Source organism: Lithobates pipiens, unplaced genomic scaffold (assembly GCF_037356315.1).
Source record: "Lithobates pipiens isolate NorthernLeopardFrog02 unplaced genomic scaffold, aLitPip1_a1.2 Scaffold_8, whole genome shotgun sequence".
NCBI classification, from domain to species: domain Eukaryota; kingdom Metazoa; phylum Chordata; class Amphibia; order Anura; family Ranidae; genus Lithobates; species Lithobates pipiens.
Window position 1 is genome coordinate 119,207,698 of NW_027507903.1, and position 18,607 is coordinate 119,226,304.

At 46.7% G+C, this 18,607-nt stretch overlaps 1 protein-coding gene across 2 annotated transcripts in view; it reads left to right on the forward strand.

Moving 5' to 3' along the window:
• The first annotated feature begins 287 nt into the window (after nt 1-287).
• Nucleotides 288-18,607, forward strand: part of LACTB (lactamase beta) — a 92,118-nt gene continuing 73,798 nt past the window's right edge. Inside the window, exon 1 of one of the 2 annotated variants that reach the window (XM_077472070.1) lies at nt 288-607. In XM_077472070.1, the coding sequence (XP_077328196.1) occupies nt 422-607 (186 nt within the window). In that variant the 5' untranslated portion in view covers nt 288-421. The remainder of the gene's footprint in view (nt 608-18,607) is intronic. The other variant, XM_077472069.1, reaches the window with a different exon arrangement.

Consider the following 18,607-nt stretch of genomic DNA (forward strand, 5'->3'; position numbering starts at 1 on the left):
TGATTTTCGGATCGTGTGTATGGGCCATTACTCTATGGAAACTGAAAAAAAAAAGTTTTGCCTTTAGTTCTATTTTAAGTTTCTATAGTATTGGACACAGGAATTGCAATTTGGTTTACTTTCCCCTACACCTGAAAATGAACATTTGGGAGCACAATACAAGTCCCTGTCAACACATGTATGAGAATTAATTGGGAAGGGCCATTTCAAACACATTATTAGAAAATTGTTTCAATGTTTACCCCCCCCAGGATATGAACTTGGTTCCTTCCTCGTCGTTTCCCTCTAAGTGGCGGTCTGTACCAAGTGACTGAGGAAAGTGGCACCAAGGCTCAGCCCTCCCCTGTATGTGGCCGTGAAGTGGGCCCATACCCCGGGGTTGGAGTAGATTTGTAGTCCGTAGAGGGGACTGACAGGAACCATGTTGTCCCGACTGCTGCGACCTGGCCGCGGCTTCCCGAGAGTTTTGCTCGGTCTGGGCCTGGCCGTGGCAGCGGCGAGTGTTTCGGAGAGCCCCGGGGAGGAGGACGGTCAGAGGAAAAGAAAAAGCCGGGCGGCCTACGGCACGGCCATAGATAGGAGCCGGGAGTTACTGAGGAGGGTGAAGGTAACCGAGGAGGGCCGGGGACTCCATATACTACAACTCCCAGCATGCTGTGCGGGGGACTCTGCACACCTGGGCACAGTCAGTGGAGGCTGCTAATCTCCTACACACATGATGAACGCCGATATCAGGCTTCAATGAGCCCTTCTAATGGCACATTGTATGTGTGGTGAGATAATGTCTTTATATTGCCATATGTAGGCAGAGGTATGTTTGCTACAACATACACGAAGTATGAATACATGTACAATCTAGTCCATTAGTGATCATACATGCATTGATTTTAATATCTGATTTATCTGCAAATGACTGAGTAGGCATAATAACCCTCCTATGCCATAGATCTAGGCCTCCTTCCAAACACCATACACCTGTACAGGGCCATGTTTACCTGCACCGGAGCTCCATGTATCCCGTGCCATTGATTTCTATTGGGGCACAACCGATACCACTGGTCGCATCAGCATGCGATCTCATAATGTGTTTGATGGAAATATGACTCAAATCATGACTAAGGATGAGCTCAGGCATGTTCGCATGCTCCACGTGCAGAGCCCGCCAGGAAGTTGGCGTAGTGCTGCACTAATGAAAGGCAGTGAGCCGCTGCAGAGATCGGGCAATGTCTCGCTGCCTGTGCGCCGACTTCCTAGCGGGCTCTGCACGTGGATCATGCGAACAGGCCTGAGCTCATGCTTCATCATGACCAAAGAAGCTTGGTTCTATCAAGACAACACAATCCATCACTTTTGGCCCTGGCGGATCCATTAAGTTTGATCAAATCCAATCTAAATCGAGTCTAAAGCCTCATACACACGTTCGGATTTTCGTTCGGGAATTGTGTGATGACAGACTGTTTGCCTAAAATTCGGCCATTAGTACGCTACATCAGACAATTGTTGGCCAACTTTCCACCAACAAATGTTGGATGGCAGGCTAGTAAATTTTCGGCGGACAATGGTCTGTTGTCGGATTTTCCTATCGGGTGTACACAAGTCTGTCACACAAAAGTACAAAGTACAAACATGCATGCTTGAAATCAATGCTCACCAAACACAACATTAGCAGAAGGTGCCCAAAGGGTGGCACTCAAGAGCTGAGATTTCTCATAGTATGTCTTTACGTTCGTGTTTGTTGGCCGGCAATTGTGTACCCTTTGTATGCAAGACAAGTTCACGCCCCTCAGATAAAAGTCAGATGCTTTGTCTTTGGAAAATCCGATCGTGTGTACGAGGCTTTAGTCTTTAAAGCGGAACTGCAGTCTGCTCACATAATTTGTAATAAAATCATCTTTGCCATTCTGAAGCTTCCCTCCAACCACTTTGCATATTTTATATATACTGTGATTCTGTATTTGGCAAATATGCTGCTGAAATATTTCTCCACTGAGTATGTCTGCATCCATTTTAACTGGGCAGGTAAAGCTGCTGCCTGTTTACTTCTTGGATTTACACAGACACACACATCCAGCTCTGCAGCTTTCATTGGCCCTCTTATGACTCACCCCCCTCCCTTCCTAGCAAACTCTCATGAGAGTAAGAGAGCAAGAGCTGTGCATGATGTCATAAGCCTAGGCTAGTGACCAGACAAGAAACAGGAAGTTGGCTGTATAAGGTTTTTTACTGGCAAGAAAAAAAAAATTTCTATTCAAAGTTAAAACAAGGACAGAAGATTTAATAGATGGAAAGATGAAAAAAAATGACTGAAGGTCAGCCTTCAAGTGGTGTTGCGCACACACACACACACACAAAAAAAAAAAAAAAAAGATTAAAATTCCCCCCAAAAAATGTGGAATTTTTATTTTTTTTAATTTTTTTTTACTTGCCTGTTGCTAGGGGGTCCCTCATAGTCTGCCTCCTTCAGTGCCTGTGCTGGTGACGTCACTTCCCCTCTGCGCAGGAAGGGCTCAGCTCGACCCCCTCACTCCTGTCAGTCATCTGGGACACGTGACAGGTCCCAGATGACTGCGTGGCACCGCGTGCGCATGAGCAGTGGGTGCCCACAGTTGCAATGCCCCCCCCCTTCCCTGCATCGCTGGACCCTGGAACAGGTAAGTGTCCAATTATTAAAAGTCAGCAGCTGCAGTATTTGTAGCTGCTGACTTTTATTTATTTTTTTTCAAATGGAAACTCCTCTTTAAGTGGTTAAACTGACCTCATTTACAGATCATAGTTCATTCCTTGGATCTAAAACAGGGGTGCCCAACCAGTGGCCCACGGAGCCCTTTGATGTGGTCTGCGACCTCCTGCTCTGTGATGGAATAGAATACTGTTATTAATAGTAAGTTTATTACTAACATCACAGTGTATATATGGGCATATCTGTCTTGCAGTGGATACTGGGCTGCTTTCAAACTGATCTGCAGGTGCAGAGCAGTGCACCTGGGGGTTACCTGCACTGAGCCATAAGCCCATTTCACACAGTCAGTCTAACCCAATTGGACCCTCCATTCACCTCTTAGCCCACGTACACACGGTCGGAGATTTTGCCAACCAAATCCGTCGGATTTTGCCCTTCGGATTTAGTCCGACGGATTGTGTCCGACACTGTTGCATACACACGGTCGGGCCAAGTTGGCGAAAAATACGATCTTTCAGAACACGATGGGACTACATTCAGGCTAGTAGCCAATAGCTTTGATGTAGGAATTTGATCTGAGCATGCGTGGCACTTGGTCCGATGAAAATGCTCTACACATGATCGGATTAGATCCGTCCGGCCCAGTTGTTCGGGAAATATTTCCAACATGTTGGAAAAATTGGGTCGGACTGAGATTCGGACGGAATCAGTCCGATGCATACCACAAACAGTCGGATTATCTGACGACACGGTCCGATAAGACTCCTTCCGACAGATTCTCCGACCGTGTGTACAAGGGCTAAGGAGTAGAAGTTTTGTGTCCATTTACAAATGCCTACCTCCAATCCGATCCGCAAAAAAAAAAAAAGTAAAGTGGGCTCTATAGAGTAGAGTGGGCTGTCATGCACCCGCTCTGCTCATTGTGGCCCCGCAACCGGTTACCAAATCGCTTAGGTGGCCCTCGCTCTTCAAAAGGTTGGGCACCCCTGATCTAAAAGAACCAAATGATATACAATGTTTCTCTTTATCTCTCAGCGCTGAGCAGTGTTAGGCCGCGTACACACGCACGGACTGTTTGCCCAACCTTGTTCGTCAAACAGTTTCGGCAAACAGTCCGCTCAAAATTTGCATGAGCGGACTTGCCCACACACGAGCGGACTGTTTCAACGAACTGTTTGCCAAACAGTCCGCTCAACTTTTGAAATGAACGGACTCGCCCACGTAAGGCGGAGGCAAATCCGCCCATTTCGAGCGCGTGTACAGGTAGGCGGGGCCCGCGAAGGAGACGTCGCGGGCTCCGCCGCCTGGAATGGGCTTAAAGGGGAACCCCAACGCCGAAAAAAATCGGCGTGGGGGTTCCCCCAAAGTCCACACCAGACCCTTGTCCGAGCACGCTACCCGGCCGGCCAGGAAAGGGGGGGCGAGCGAGCGCGCCCCCCCTCCTGAGCCGTACCAGGCCGCGTGCCCTCAACATGGGGGGTGCCTTGGGGAAGGGGGGGCCGCGCGGCCCCCCCACCCCAAAGCACCTTGTCCCCATGTTGATGAGGACAAGGGCCTCTTCCCGACAACCCTGGCCGTTGGTTGTCGGGGTCTGCGGGCGGGGGGCTTATCGGAATCCGGGAGCCCCCTTTAAGAAGGGGGCCCCCGGATACCGGCCCCCCACCCTATGTGAATGAGTATGGGGTACAATGTACCCCTACCCATTCACCTGTGAAATAAAGTACAAAAAAAAACACAACACAGGGAAAAAATATTTTATTGCACAGCTCCGGGGGTCTTCCGTCTTCGGGGGTCTTCCGTCTTCGGGGGTCTTCTCGCCGGACTCCTCCGCTATCTGTGTGTAGCTCTTTTACTAGCGGAGGAGTCCGGCTTTCTTCCTCCCCGCCGCCGGCCTCTTCTCCCGACTTCGGGGGTCTTGTCCCCCTCTTCGGTTCTTCTGCCGGGCCACAGCGCCTTCTTGTAGCTCTTTTACAGGCGGTGGCCCGGTCTTCTGTCGCCGCTGCCTTCCGTTCTTCTGTCGCCGCCTTCGGTTCTTCTGCCGGGCCACCGCGCCTTCTTGTAGCTCTTTTACAGGCGGTGGCCCGGTCTTCTGTCGCCGCTGTCGTCGTCGTCGCCGCCGCCGCCGCCTTCCGTTCTTGTTCTTCTTCTTGTTCTTCTGCTTCTTCTCCTGGAGATGTTGACTCGACGAGCTCTCCGGCCGGAATGCCAGAGCCGCGCTGTGCGGTCACTTATATAGTGACAATGGGGCGGTGTCACATGGTATATGTCACATGGGTTGGTCACATGGTGACCCCGCCCCCTTACGATGTCATAGTCCCCATGTGACATCAACCCATGTGACCAACCCATGTGACATATACCATGTGACACCGCCCCATTGTCACTATATAAGTGACCGCACAGCGCGGCTCTGGCATTCCGGCCGGAGAGCTCGTCGAGTCAACATCTCCAGGAGAAGAAGCAGAAGAAGAAGAAGAAGAACAAGAACGGAAGGCGGCGGCGGCGGCGACGACAGCGGCGACAGCGGCGACAGAAGACCGGGCCACCGCCTGTAAAAGAGCTACAAGAAGGCGCGGTGGCCCGGCAGAAGAACCGAAGGCAGCGACAGAAGAACGGAAGGCAGCGGCGACAGAAGACCGGGCCACCGCCTGTAAAAGAGCTACAAGAAGGCGCGGTGGCCCGGCAGAAGAACCGAAGAGGGGGACAAGACCCCCGAAGTCGGGAGAAGAGGCCGGCGGCGGGGAGGAAGAAAGCCGGACTCCTCCGCTAGTAAAAGAGCTACACACAGATAGCGGAGGAGTCCGGCGAGAAGACCCCCGAAGACGGAAGACCCCCGAAGACGGAAGACCCCCGGAGCTGTGCAATAAAATATTTTTTCCCTGTGTTGTGTTTTTTTTTGTACTTTATTTCACAGGTGAATGGGTAGGGGTACATTGTACCCCATACTCATTCACATAGGGTGGGGGGCCGGTATCCGGGGGCCCCCTTCTTAAAGGGGGCTCCCGGATTCCGATAAGCCCCCCGCCCGCAGACCCCGACAACCAACGGCCAGGGTTGTCGGGAAGAGGCCCTTGTCCTCATCAACATGGGGACAAGGTGCTTTGGGGTGGGGGGGCCGCGCGGCCCCCCCTTCCCCAAGGCACCCCCCATGTTGAGGGCACGCGGCCTGGTACGGCTCAGGAGGGGGGGCGCGCTCGCTCGCCCCCCTTTCCTGGCCGGCCGGGTAGCGTGCTCGGACAAGGGTCTGGTGTGGACTTTGGGGGAACCCCCACGCCGATTTTTTTCGGCGTTGGGGTTCCCCTTTAAGCCCATTCCAGGCGGCGGAGCCCGCGACGTCTCCTTCGCGGGCCCCGCCTACCTGTACACGCGCTCGAAATGGGCGGACTTTCCGAGCGGGAACAGTCTGCTCATTTCGAAAGTACAGCGGACAGGCCCACACACGGGCGGACTGTTCGCTCAAACACAGTTTCAGCGGACAGTTTTTCGGAATTTCCGAAAGATTTTGTCCGTCCAACTGTCCGCTGAAACTGTCCGCTGAAAGCCCACACACGAGCGGACTGTCCGCCCAAACACTGTTCAGCGGACAAGGTTGGGCGAACAGTCCGCCCGTGTGTACGCGGCCTTAGGCTAAAAACTTTGCCAGCTGCTTTTTTTTTTTTTTTTTTGACAGCTCTGAGCAGAGAACTGCTCTGCACTTGTTACATGAATTGTAGAAATGCTGGATCAAGATTGTGAGCTGGGTTAAATCAAGATCGCAATTTATTTTTTTATTTTTTTAATAATTAGTCGTGCAGCTCTAGCAAATGGCCACCATGAGAGAGGCCAGCTTCTGTCAACACAAATTTTTACCTGTTCTGGAAGAGATGGATGGAGATCAGGTATGTTTGGATCCTAGCCCTGTTCACATTGACTGCAGCTTTGAAATGGTGCGATTTCAAAGCTGCATGTCAGTGCAACTTCTGTGCAACGTTGAAGACATCTTTGTGGCTTCATGCACAGATTTCTATTCAAGTCACACCGAAATCACCAAAAGTAGTGCAGGTACTACTTTTCCAAATCGATGCATCACCACAAAGTCAGCGTTGCACCCATTTGAATCGTGTGATTGCTGGCAATTGGATGCGACTTTGCTCATTCCCTGGTTGAACCTAATAGCAGCACTTCTCTGACCTGCCAGCAGCCTATTTAGAGCGTCAGCGCAGGCATGTGGGCGTACCCCTGATGACGTCGGTTGTTGACAAAACAATCGTTGGGTAGTCACACCCACATGAGCGATCGCCCATTGCATGAATCTATCTATGGTCGCCACTGCCGCCTCCTATTCATATGCCCGGCCTCTTGTTGGGCGCCAGGCATATGAATTACAGCGGTGGGGTTTCTTTGGAAGTGCCTGATTAGGGTCATAGGCTCTACTAGGCTTCCAAAAGGGTAAACGGCAGGTGCACTGCTGTGCGTTCGGTGATTACTCATTGGTGTGTTAGGGAAGTGAATACATCGCTTCCCTAACACTGACCCTGCCTCTCAGCCAGTCAGGTTGCTCAGGTAAGGTTACCTGTCATCTGGTTGGCTAAAACAGGCGCTGCTATTGGACACCTGACGGTAGTAGAGGACGGGAGAAGTGCAGGAGACACATGAAGGAGCCCGCTCGTTGCCATCACCCGCTGCCCCACAAGAGAGGGGAAGTGCGGGGCAGAAGGCGAGCAGGGGGGCACACTGTCACCCTGGCAGCGTTTGATGGCAGAGTGGCTGCGTTTGATTTTTATTTTATTTTTCTTCAAATTTCTTTTAGTTTTTTTGCGCCCCCCCCCCCCCCCCCCCCCAAAAAAAAATTGTTAGCACCAGCCACCACTGACAAGGGGTGTGTATACACTGTGGGGGCAGAGAATGCCTCAGCTGCTTATGAATGGTGGTGCGCAGTGACAACTTCCTGGCAGGATAGGTCAGGCAGGTTTGGATTAGGATATGAACAGGCTTATGCTCATCCTTGGTGAACATTCCCTGGAGACATTAAATGACTGGCACCAGGCTAAAGTGAGCTTTGCTCTTTTTTTTTTTTTTTTTACCCCAATGGGGGATAATTACCTGGCAGTTAAAGCTGCATAAAAAAGCGACCGATTTCCTGTGTACAGACATCATTGTCTAGGCTTGATTTGGTTGGGGCACATTGACACTTTGCCATGGTGGTGTGTTGCATTAAGGCAGCCTAATTAAATGAATGGACCAATGCACCCGAATGGGCAAAAAAAATTCAACAATTTGTAATGCAGTACACCACAATGCACAGTAGAGAGTTGCTGTACATTGTGTCATACTGTGATGAATGTATGTCGAAGGCACACTGGAGTGTAATTCTTTCTGAAAGTGGGGGTATTTCTATAAGTGGGAGCACTTCTGACTCTGCACTTCAGCAAATGCACAAAGCAAAGGAACACAAGAAAACGCCTTGAAAAATACCACACAGACCACAGGTGACCATGTTTATGCACTGTCTACCACTCCTTCTGACAGCTGTGTCCTCTATTCTTAACCACTTCAGCCCTGGAAGATTTGGCTGCTTAATGACCAGGCCATTTTTTGCGATACGGCACTGATTCGCTTTAACTCACAATTGTGCGGTCGTACGACGCTGTACCCAAACAAAATTGAACCCAAACAAATCTGAAAAAACAGCCGTGCTCTTTAGCGCCTGTGGCATAAGACAAAGTCCCAGAAAGATTTCAGCCAGTATAAAGCTGTCCTCCAAAAATACAATTCCAGCCTCCTCACTGCCAAGCAGACCTATTTCATCTCTCTCATTAACACCTTATCGTACCGTCCCCTTCAACTCCTCTGTACCTTCAACTCTCTGCTTCGTCTTCCACCCACCAACTCACTCAATGCCCAGGAGATCGCCAATCACTTCAAACAGAAGATTGATACAATTCATGAGGAGATCTCTACTGTTCAGATACCCTCCAAGCTTTACACTTCATGTCCACAGGTACAGTCATTACTTCTATCTTTCAGCCCCACCACTATAGATGAGGTTCATAAACTACTTGCTAAGGCCCATCTTACCCCCTGCCCTCTGAATCCTGTTCCCTCACAAATGCTATTTTCACCCTCTAGCTCTATTCTACACGCTCTCTACCCCACATATTCAATCTCTCCCTCTTTTTTGGCATCTTCCCCAACTCTCTAAAACAAGCACTTGTCAGCCCCATACTTAACCTCCCTGGCGGTATTATTATTTCAGATTTTTGATGCTCCAAGCGGTACAATGTTTTGCATGGAAATTTGGCGTTTTGTATTGTAGGCCTGTAATTCTTGGGAATAACTCACTTAAATCTGTCCAAACAAGAGTCTAGTAGACATCTCGGGTATGATAAAGTTTGAAACGTGAAGTCATAAATTATAATATAATAAATAACTATAAATATAACAAATAAAAATGATTCAATAATGTAATCAAATCAAAAACACTGAAATGTGCTCAGTTGCACAATTGTCGCTGTCATTACGTTCAGTGTTTGAATTTCCCCTCAAATCACTATCGCTCAAATCTGCAAGTGATTCTAATTTTCGCTGTTTTCTAGCTGGTCTAAAACCACGTTTGATGTAAAGGAGGCTTTTTGGTTGCTATGGACAATCTCCAGTTTCCAGGCAGAAAGAACAGTATTTATAATATAAAACTGCATGCAGGGCATTGGACAAACCACTAGGGACAAAAGGGAGGTAAAATAATGTCATACAGTAATGTAATCTATAAGATTACAGTGTACTGTATGTATTGTGTGTTTTTCACTTCTTTTGAATTTTGGCACTGTAGATCCGGCAGAGGACAGCTTGCAAACACACAGGGGAAACATCGCAGGATCCTGGGGACAAGGTAAGTAACTTTGCATGGATCCTGCGATGCGATCTCGAGTGTAGCTGGGGGTTACCGCTTTTGGTACTGAAAATACACCCCGAGCCACATTCGGGATTACCGCTAAAGAAGTTGAAAAGCCCTCACTGGACTCATCCAGTCTTAACCTATGCCCCATCTCCTTGCTCCCCTTTTTACCCAAACTCCTTGAACGTCTGATCTACAGCCGAATGAGTGGCCTTGCTGATAATAGCCTTCTTGATCCCCTTCTGTCTGGATTCCATCCTCAACACTCCACAGAAACTGCTAAAACTAACAAACAATCTACTAACGGTCAAAACCAATGGACGGTATTCTGTACTCCTACTCCTGGATCTCTCTGCTGCCTTTGATATGGTTGACCACCCCCTCCTCCTCCAAAAACTCCACGCCTTTGTTCTCCATGACTGTACTCTTCGCTGGTTCTTTTCCTAATTATCTAATCGCACCTTTAGCGTTACTTACAATTCTACTTCATCCTCTCATCTTCCTTTCTCTGTTGGGGTCCCCTAAGGTTCTGTTCTTAGACCTCTTCTATGTTCAATCTATACCTCCTCCCTGGGTCACCTGATAGCCTCCCATGGCTTCCAATACCACCTCTATGCTGACGACACTTAAATCAATTTATCTACCCCTCAGCTCACTCCTTCAGTCTCCTCACGTATCACTAATTTATTATCAGATGTCACACCACTTCCTCAAACTTAATCTATCCAAAACTGAACTTCTAATTTTTCGTCCCCCGATCTCTCTGTCAAAATCGATGGTGCAACTATAAGCCCATCCCCATTCCCCACATGCTAAGGACCTAGGTGTAATCCTGGACTCTGAACTCTCCACGTCCAATCGCTGTCCAAATCTTGCCGCCTCTACCTCCGCAACATCTCCAAAATACGCCCCTTTCTAACCAATGACGCAACAAAACTCTTAATTCACTCCCTGGTCATCTCTCGTCTCGACTACTGCAACTCCCTCCTCTTTGACTTACCTCTACATAGTCTATTCCCCCTTAAATCCATCATGAATGTTGCTGCCAGACTCATCCATCTTACCAATCGCACTGTGTCTGCTACTCCTCTCTGTCAATCCCTCCACTGGCTCCCGCTCACCCAACTAATTAAATTCAAAATACTAACAACTACTTAAAAAGCCATCCACAACTCTGCCCCAGCTACATCACTGACCTAGTCTCTAAATAATAACCTAATTGTTCTCTTTGTTCTTCTTAAGACCTCCTACTCTCTAGCTTCCTCATCACCTCTCTCCTTGCTCACCTCCAGGACTTTTCCAGACCTCCAATCCTATGAAACTCCTTACCCCAATCTGTCCGATTATTTCCAACTCTATTAGCTTTGAGACAATCCCTGAAAACCCTCCTCTAGAGAGAAACCTATCCCTCCCACACCTAACTGTATTTTCTTTTTCTCCATCTGATCATCCCCCCCACCACTGTTACTTTTTGTTCCACGTGACCCTTACTTCTAGATTGTAAGCTTTACCCACTTCCTGATCAGAGCACTTTTTGCGATTCGGCACTGTGTCGCTTTAACTGACAATTGCGCGGTCGTACGACGTGGCTCCCAAACAAAATTTATGTCCTTTTTTTCTCACAAATAGAGTTTTCTTTTGGTGGTATTTGATCACTGCGGTTTTTATTTTTTGCGCTATAAACAAAAAAGGAGCGCCAATTTTGAAAAAAAACTAATTATTATTTACATTTCGCTATAATATCACCCAAAAGTATATATAAAAAATTATTTTTCCTCAGTTTAGGCCGATGCTTATTCTTCTATATATTTTTGGTAAAAAAAAAAAAAAAAATCGCAATAAGCGATTGGTTTGTGCAAAAGTTATAGCGTTTACAAAATAGGGGATAGTTTTATGCCATTTTTATTAATAATGTTTTTTTTTTTACTAGTAACATTGCCCAACAACCAATAGATATTGAGGCAACCAATGCAACGGCAGCATCCACTCTCAATATTATAAATCTGACCCCCATTGAACTCTTCCGTGAGGAAGAATATGTACTTCAATTAGGGCTAGGTTTCTGTTCCTCGGAACCTATAAACATATAGGAGACAATAAAAGATCTTTATCTCTTTGCAAGAAATCTCACCTATAGATTCATCTTTGATCCAGATCGTAAAAAACTAAATCAGGAAAAGGAACTTACTGAACGTACAAAGTCTTTTACTATGCAAGAATTTAGAGCTCTAAGAGACCTAATGTTGTTATACGAAGAAGGAGCTACTGAGACTCCAACTGTGGATGTAGACTCCGAATCCGTGGACAAAATTCTTTGCCGCTCAGGTTCGGCGTCCATAATTAATAAAAATGTAAAACTCAAATCCAGGTCATTCCCCAACCTTATGACCTGTCCACCATCTGGGCCTTCTTACATGAATCTATTAAGTCTTTAAAAAAATGTCAGTGGTCAGATCCACCATCAAATTTGACCCCTAAACAAAAACAAGCTATCAAACAATTACAAAAGAATTCTGATTTAGTAGTAAAACAGTCAGACAAAGGAGGCAACCTAGTCCTGATGACGCATGCACAGTATCAATCAATGTGCCTTACGGTTCTTAAAAATGTCTCTTGGTACACTCCTATCGATCACTCGTTAATAGAAACATTCACTGCAGAATTTCGAGATCTTGTCATGAACGCTTTCTGGGGGGGCCTCATTGACACAGACACTCTTAAATTTATTAATACTGCGTTTCCCCGAACACCGACTTTCTACACATTACCAAAAACTCATAAAAATGTAGTAAAACCTCCAGGCCGACCAATTGTGTCTGGGAAAGGTTAATTAACCGAAAACGCAAGCGGATTTGTTGATTCATTCCTCATGCCCCACGTTTTGGGGTTGCCCTCCTATATAAAGGACTCTACAGACATGTTGAAACACATTGAGGACATCCAGGTCCCTCCGGACGCCCTGCTCGTGGCTATCGATGTGGAGGCATTATACTCCAGCATCCCCCACGAGCAGGGCGTCCGAATGGCTGAGACGTTCCTTATGGAGCAGGATCATACCACCTGGCCCATGAACAAGTTTATTTTAAAATTACTACAGTTTATACTTACCAAAAATTACTTCCTGTTCATGGATCAACTATATTTGCAGACCCAAGGGGTAGCTATGGGTACAGCTTGTGCTCCCTCATACGCTAACCTCTATTTAGGAGGATGGGAAAGGACTATCTTTGGCGATGAAAAATTACAACACTTTTTGGATCATATTTTATGCTTGCACAGATATATTGATGATCTGTTTATCAACTGGACCAGCACTAGACACAACTTAGATGCCTTTATGGTCACTTTGAATCAGAATCAGTTTAACTTGCATTTTACATACACTCTAGATCAAACGAACATTTCTTTCCTGGATCTCCTAATCAGTAAGAATACCCTAGGGAAATTGACTACGAACCTTTTTCGCAAACCGACTGCCGGAAATACTATCTTGCATGCCTCGAGCTCACATCCCCCGTCCTCTGGTTCGCAGCATCCCCTATGCCCAATATTTGAGGCTGAGGCGAAACTGCACCGAGGACGGGGACTTTCGAGATCAGGCCAATGCTCTACGAAAACGCCTTTTGGCCAGAGGCTACAGCCATACAGCTCTGAGAAAGGCTTTTAACAAAGCCTTCTCTCGCATTCGCTTATCTCTCTTATATGGCCCTCCGCGCTCTAAACCATTTGGCACTACAAGAATCATAACTAAATTTTCTAGTCATCACCAACAGCTACGTAATCTGCTCTCACAACATTGGCATCTATTGACTGAGCACCACATCTTAGGTAAATATGTTAGACCATTTCCTGAACTTGTGTTCAGAAGAGCCACTTCACTGAGAGATAAGTTGACTAATAGCCACTATAGGGCCCAACCCCGTTCTTGGGATGGCCCTCGTGGTACACACAAATGTGGACACTGCTCCAGATGCCCCTGGATATTGGAAGGAGAATCATATATCCTCCCCAATGGTGAATTATTTTCACCTCCTCATCATGCCAACTGTGGTACTAGGGGAGTGGTATACCTGATGGTCTGTGCCTGTAACGCGTTTTACGTTGGCAAGACCATCAGGGAACTACGACAGCGCCTAGGAGATCATGTATATTACTCCACTAATGGTAAGCTTACGACCATAGGACGACATATTGGTTTATACCATAAATTCCAACCTGAAAATGTAAAATTTCTGGCCCTAGAAGTCATCCCACAAGATCCAAGAGGAGGTAATTGGGACCGAGAGATCCTTAGACGTGAAACACTATGGATCGAACGTCTCAATGCCCTCACTCCCCCTGGCTTAAATGAGGCTCATTCATATAAACATTTTTTATAATTAAATATAATTTTTAGTTGTTTACACTGCTCTTTGCAGCCCCGGAGAGCTCTCCACAAGAGGGATGTTGTTTTGCTGTCTTGTCTGTTGTTTCGTATAATATTTTTGCTGTTATCATACTCTTGTTAGCAAAATGTGTCTGTTTCAGGACAACAGTTTTAGCGGGTGTTTTCTTTTCCTCCACTTCCCCTTTTCCGTTTTCACCCCTGCCTGTATGGTAGGTGAGTGTGTGTTTCATTATTATCATCTTTTTTCTTGCTTCACTATAGTGGGGTTCCACAATGTTGCCGATAGTGAATAGGTAGGTTTTCCATTAGATGACATTGTGGTCCCCCACTCTGTTTATACCTATTACAAATGTCTTGTTTCATATCTTATGTGTTGTATTCCCTCTGACTCCCATACTATCTGGACAGTCCAGTCAGGGGGTGCTTGAGGAGCTTGCATGCTCCCCCCATGGGACGGACAAGTGATGTCCAAGGGTTCCTGATATGATCCCATCTATATGGGTAATATCCATGTGATTCCCTTTCTACCTCGATATTTTATAATACTCGGTGCAGAAGTCGTGTGTGCACAACTCCATGAGATGCGCGCGCACCTCTGGCCATCAGACCCGGCAAGCCTGCGTCCACTCAGATGGATGGGCAGGTGGGCGTTCCCTATTTTGACGGCGCGTTCCGCCCCTCCCTCTCCCTGGCATCGGCTTAGATTTCTTAGCTTCCGCCAGGTTGATGTGCGCGCGCGCAGTCCTCTCAGGGCCTGCGCACTGAGAATGGATGTGCGACGGTCAGGGAGAACACTGATGACGCTCCCTGACTTCCGGGTTGGGGGTTCTTATGGCGCTGGTCCGGCGCTTGTCAACAGAGCGGCAGCAGCTAGGCGGACGATCACATCCTTTCACTGTAGGTAGGTCGCAACTGCGGTAGTTAACCTTTTCAACCTCAAATGCTTACCTTATTTAGCTCCTTTTAACATTAGAATGCTCGGTGGGTGAAGATTTTTATTATGCCATCACCCACTGAGTTATGCTCTCCCTGATTGCTAGTCTAACACTGCTGTTTGCAGCATTCCTGCCTTGAACTTTATTGCAGTTCTGGGACAGTGAAACTGACCCTTTCCTTTCAAATAAACTTTGCTAACAGTCAGCTTCGGATACCCTGAATTTTGATGGCAAGTCTCTATCTTTTGCATCTACATAAACCCTAGCTGTCCCAGCTGCGAGTTATTTCTCGAACTGTGTGGGGTATGTAATCAATCGCTTGGCAAACTGCACCATTCATTCTATCGCTTTCACTTATGGTGTCTTTACCTGGATGGTGGGTGCCCAGTTCTGGGCCAATCCTCAAATCTCCTTCTCTCCTTGTTTCTTTCCTTTCGGTATCTGGGTTTAACTACTATTTTTTAGTTTTGCCTCTTCCTCTTTTTTTTTCTTTCTTTTTTGAAATGGGGAAATTTTCTAATAAATTGAACATTAATTTATTCTGCTTCCAGCTGATAACTGCCTCTGCCGCTACTGCCGTTTTACCCCCCTTGTCTGTCCCCAGGTTCAGGGCACCTCACTAAATTGCCCCCTCTGCCTTTTTTGGATCTGTCTTTTTACATGGGTTAGTCGTTGGATTTTATAAACCTTGTTGCATAATGACATTGTTATTTCATTTTCATTCCTTTGCTTCCTGTATATCAAAATGTTTCTTTAATAAATCATTATTATATTTTACTAGATTTTACGGGTGACGCCTCTTGAGAAAGCGACGCTCTGTCGCAAAACTAGTCGAGGAAATACGTCAAAAAACCCTGTATCCAATGACCTTTGCCTCCTTTGAAAGGGCATTATACTCTACTGTATTATAACTCTGTAATGTTTTTGTAATACTTTTTGAGATGTATGTTTGTCTCTTGGAATTGTTTTTCTCCTTTTTCTGTGATGTCATTTTCAATTAATATTTTCAATAAATGTGCTTTTAGAAAAATACTTTTTCCAAACGATTCTATCCCTATGGTACCGCAATAGTCCCCCCTTTTCCCCTCCTGGTTGCTCATAGATGTCCTCTTTTGAGCTCCCTATATTTTCTTCTACCCTTCCTTCTAGATTGTAAGCTTTACCCACTTCCTTACCAGAGCACTTTTTGCGATTCGGCACTGTGTCACTTTAACTGACAATTGCGCGGTCGTACGACGTGGCTCCCAAACAAAATTTATTTCCTTTTTTTCCCACAAATAGAGTTTTCTTTTGGTGGTATTTGATCACCCCTGCGGTTTTTATTTTTTGCGCTATAAACAAAAAAGGAGCTCTAAATTTTGGAAAAAAAAACTAATTATTATTTATATTTCGCTATAATATCACCCAAAAGTATATATAAAAAATTATTTTTCCTCAGTTTAGGCCGATGCTTATTCTTCTATATATTTTTGGTAAAAAAAAAAAAAAAAATCGCAATAAGCGATTGGTTTGTGCAAAAGTTATAGCGTTTACAAAATAGGGGATAGTTTTATGCCATTTTTATTAATAATTTTTTTTTTTTTTTTTTTACTAGTAATTTTTTTTTGACACATTTTTGAGACCATTGTCATTTATACAGCAATCAGTGCTATACAAATGCACTGATTCCTGTGTAAATGACACTGGCAGTGACGGAGTTAACCACTAGGGGGCAGTGTAGGGGTTAAGTGTGTACTGGGGAGTGTTTCTAACTGTGGGGGGGGGACGTCACTGCTCTCTGCTCCCGATCACAGGGAGCCGAGACCAGTGACACCGTCACTAGGCAGAACGGGGAGATGCTTGTTTACATTACCCCGTTCTTGCGCTCCGTGAGGCGATCGCAGGTATCCCTGCGGTGATCGAGTCCGTGGGACCCGCGACTCGTTTCACAAAGTTTGCCGCCGTCTGCCTCTTAAGGCTGGGTTCACACTGCTGCGGGGGGAGATCCGGATGTGATTCGCACCGCAAATCACATCCGATCTCCGTAGCGATGCGAGTACAGCCATACAGATAGTATGGCTGAATTCGCATCGCTCCCGCAGCAAACTCGCATGGGACCCTTTTTTTGGTCCGCAACAGAATCGGATCGCATGGGGGTTCACACCATGCGATCCGATTCCTGTGCGAGTCGGCAGATCGCACTGCGATATGCGGACGGATCTGGGGGTGTCATTAACATATCATTGACACTCCCAGCCGTCCGCATAGGGCAGTGTGAACTGCCGGCGGGAGTAATGCGATGCGGGAAAACGCCGCGGATTCGCGGCGTTCCCGCATCGCAGCGGTGTGAACCCGGCCTAAAGGGCAACGTACAAGTACATAAGTTTGCCTGTACGAGCCCTTCTGCCAACGTATATCGGCGTGAGGCGGTCGGCAAGCGATTAATGAGCAGGGCCCTCTGATCCCTCCTGTATTGCATTGTATTGTAACTGTACTGTCTGCCCCATGTTGTAAAGCGCTGCAGAAACTGTTTGCACTATATAAATCCTGTATTATAATACTTCTTAATGAATGGCACTGCAGCATGTAACATCGAAACAGAGAACTGTAAGTGAGCTGTAAAGCTTATGTATGTATGATGGTGCATCAGACATGACCAGGCGACCACATCATATTCTTGCAGTATGTTCTGTGAGGCCACAGTGTGTAATTTACCAACAAGTGTGGTTTGCTATGGAATGTATGTTCCAGTGTGCAAGTACATACCAGCTAAGAGGTGGCGTACCTGAAATAAATTATTTTCTCCCAGTGTTTTTAGGTTTGTCCGGCCACTGTTAGATTTTTAGATGTGCACCTTATGTGGACACAACAACTCTTGAAATATGTACTGATATTGAAAGTGACTGTGAAAAAAGCATAACCTAAGCAAGCCATCGCCCATGTTGTAGTGGGGCATAATCAGGACATCTGCAGATATGTCTGCTGTGGCTGTGACACAATCGCAGCACATGATCACATGCTGCTGCTCGGACAGTTTTAGTTAGGGTTATCTCGGACTTCCATTTTTTTTTTTTTTCAAATTTTTTATTTAATACAAGGAAGACCAGGGTACATGAATCAGTACAACCAAAAGTATAGAAGACAATACAACTGCAAAATAAACAAACAGCAACATTTCTATACCCATGTAGGCATAACGCCCTTCGTTAAGGTCTCACCGCTAGGGAAGCCTAGAGGGTAGGGTCAGTTTGACCCATATAGCTCCCGCGGCCGACACCGTCTCCTCCAGGGAGGTGAACAGCTCGTCCACGTGCGGGTGAGCAGCAATGTATCTGACCTTGCACACGTGGTCCCTCCTTCTTTTTTATATTTTTTGTTTTTTATTTGTAATCTCAAACTCTCCCTACAGCGGTCCTCCCAGGGATACTAAAAGACCGGAGGAGGCCCGCTGAGCAAGAGTGTAACCTAGCAAAAGGGACAGGCCAGTAAAAGAGGAGGAAGGGGGGAAGGGAGAAGGGGGGAAAGGGGGTAGGTAAAAAAGATTCTGTAGCAATATCCCGAAAAGGCCATCACTCAGCGCTCCTGAGAGCACGACCTTCAGTGGAATACCTGAAGGCATTCCATGCCTGCCATGTCTTAGAGTACGCTTCCTGTCGGTGTTGGCTGGTGAGGATCAGGTCCTCCAGCCTGCTAATGTCATCTACTTTGTGTAGCCATTGAGCGACAGTCGGCGGGTTAGGGGATTTCCAGTT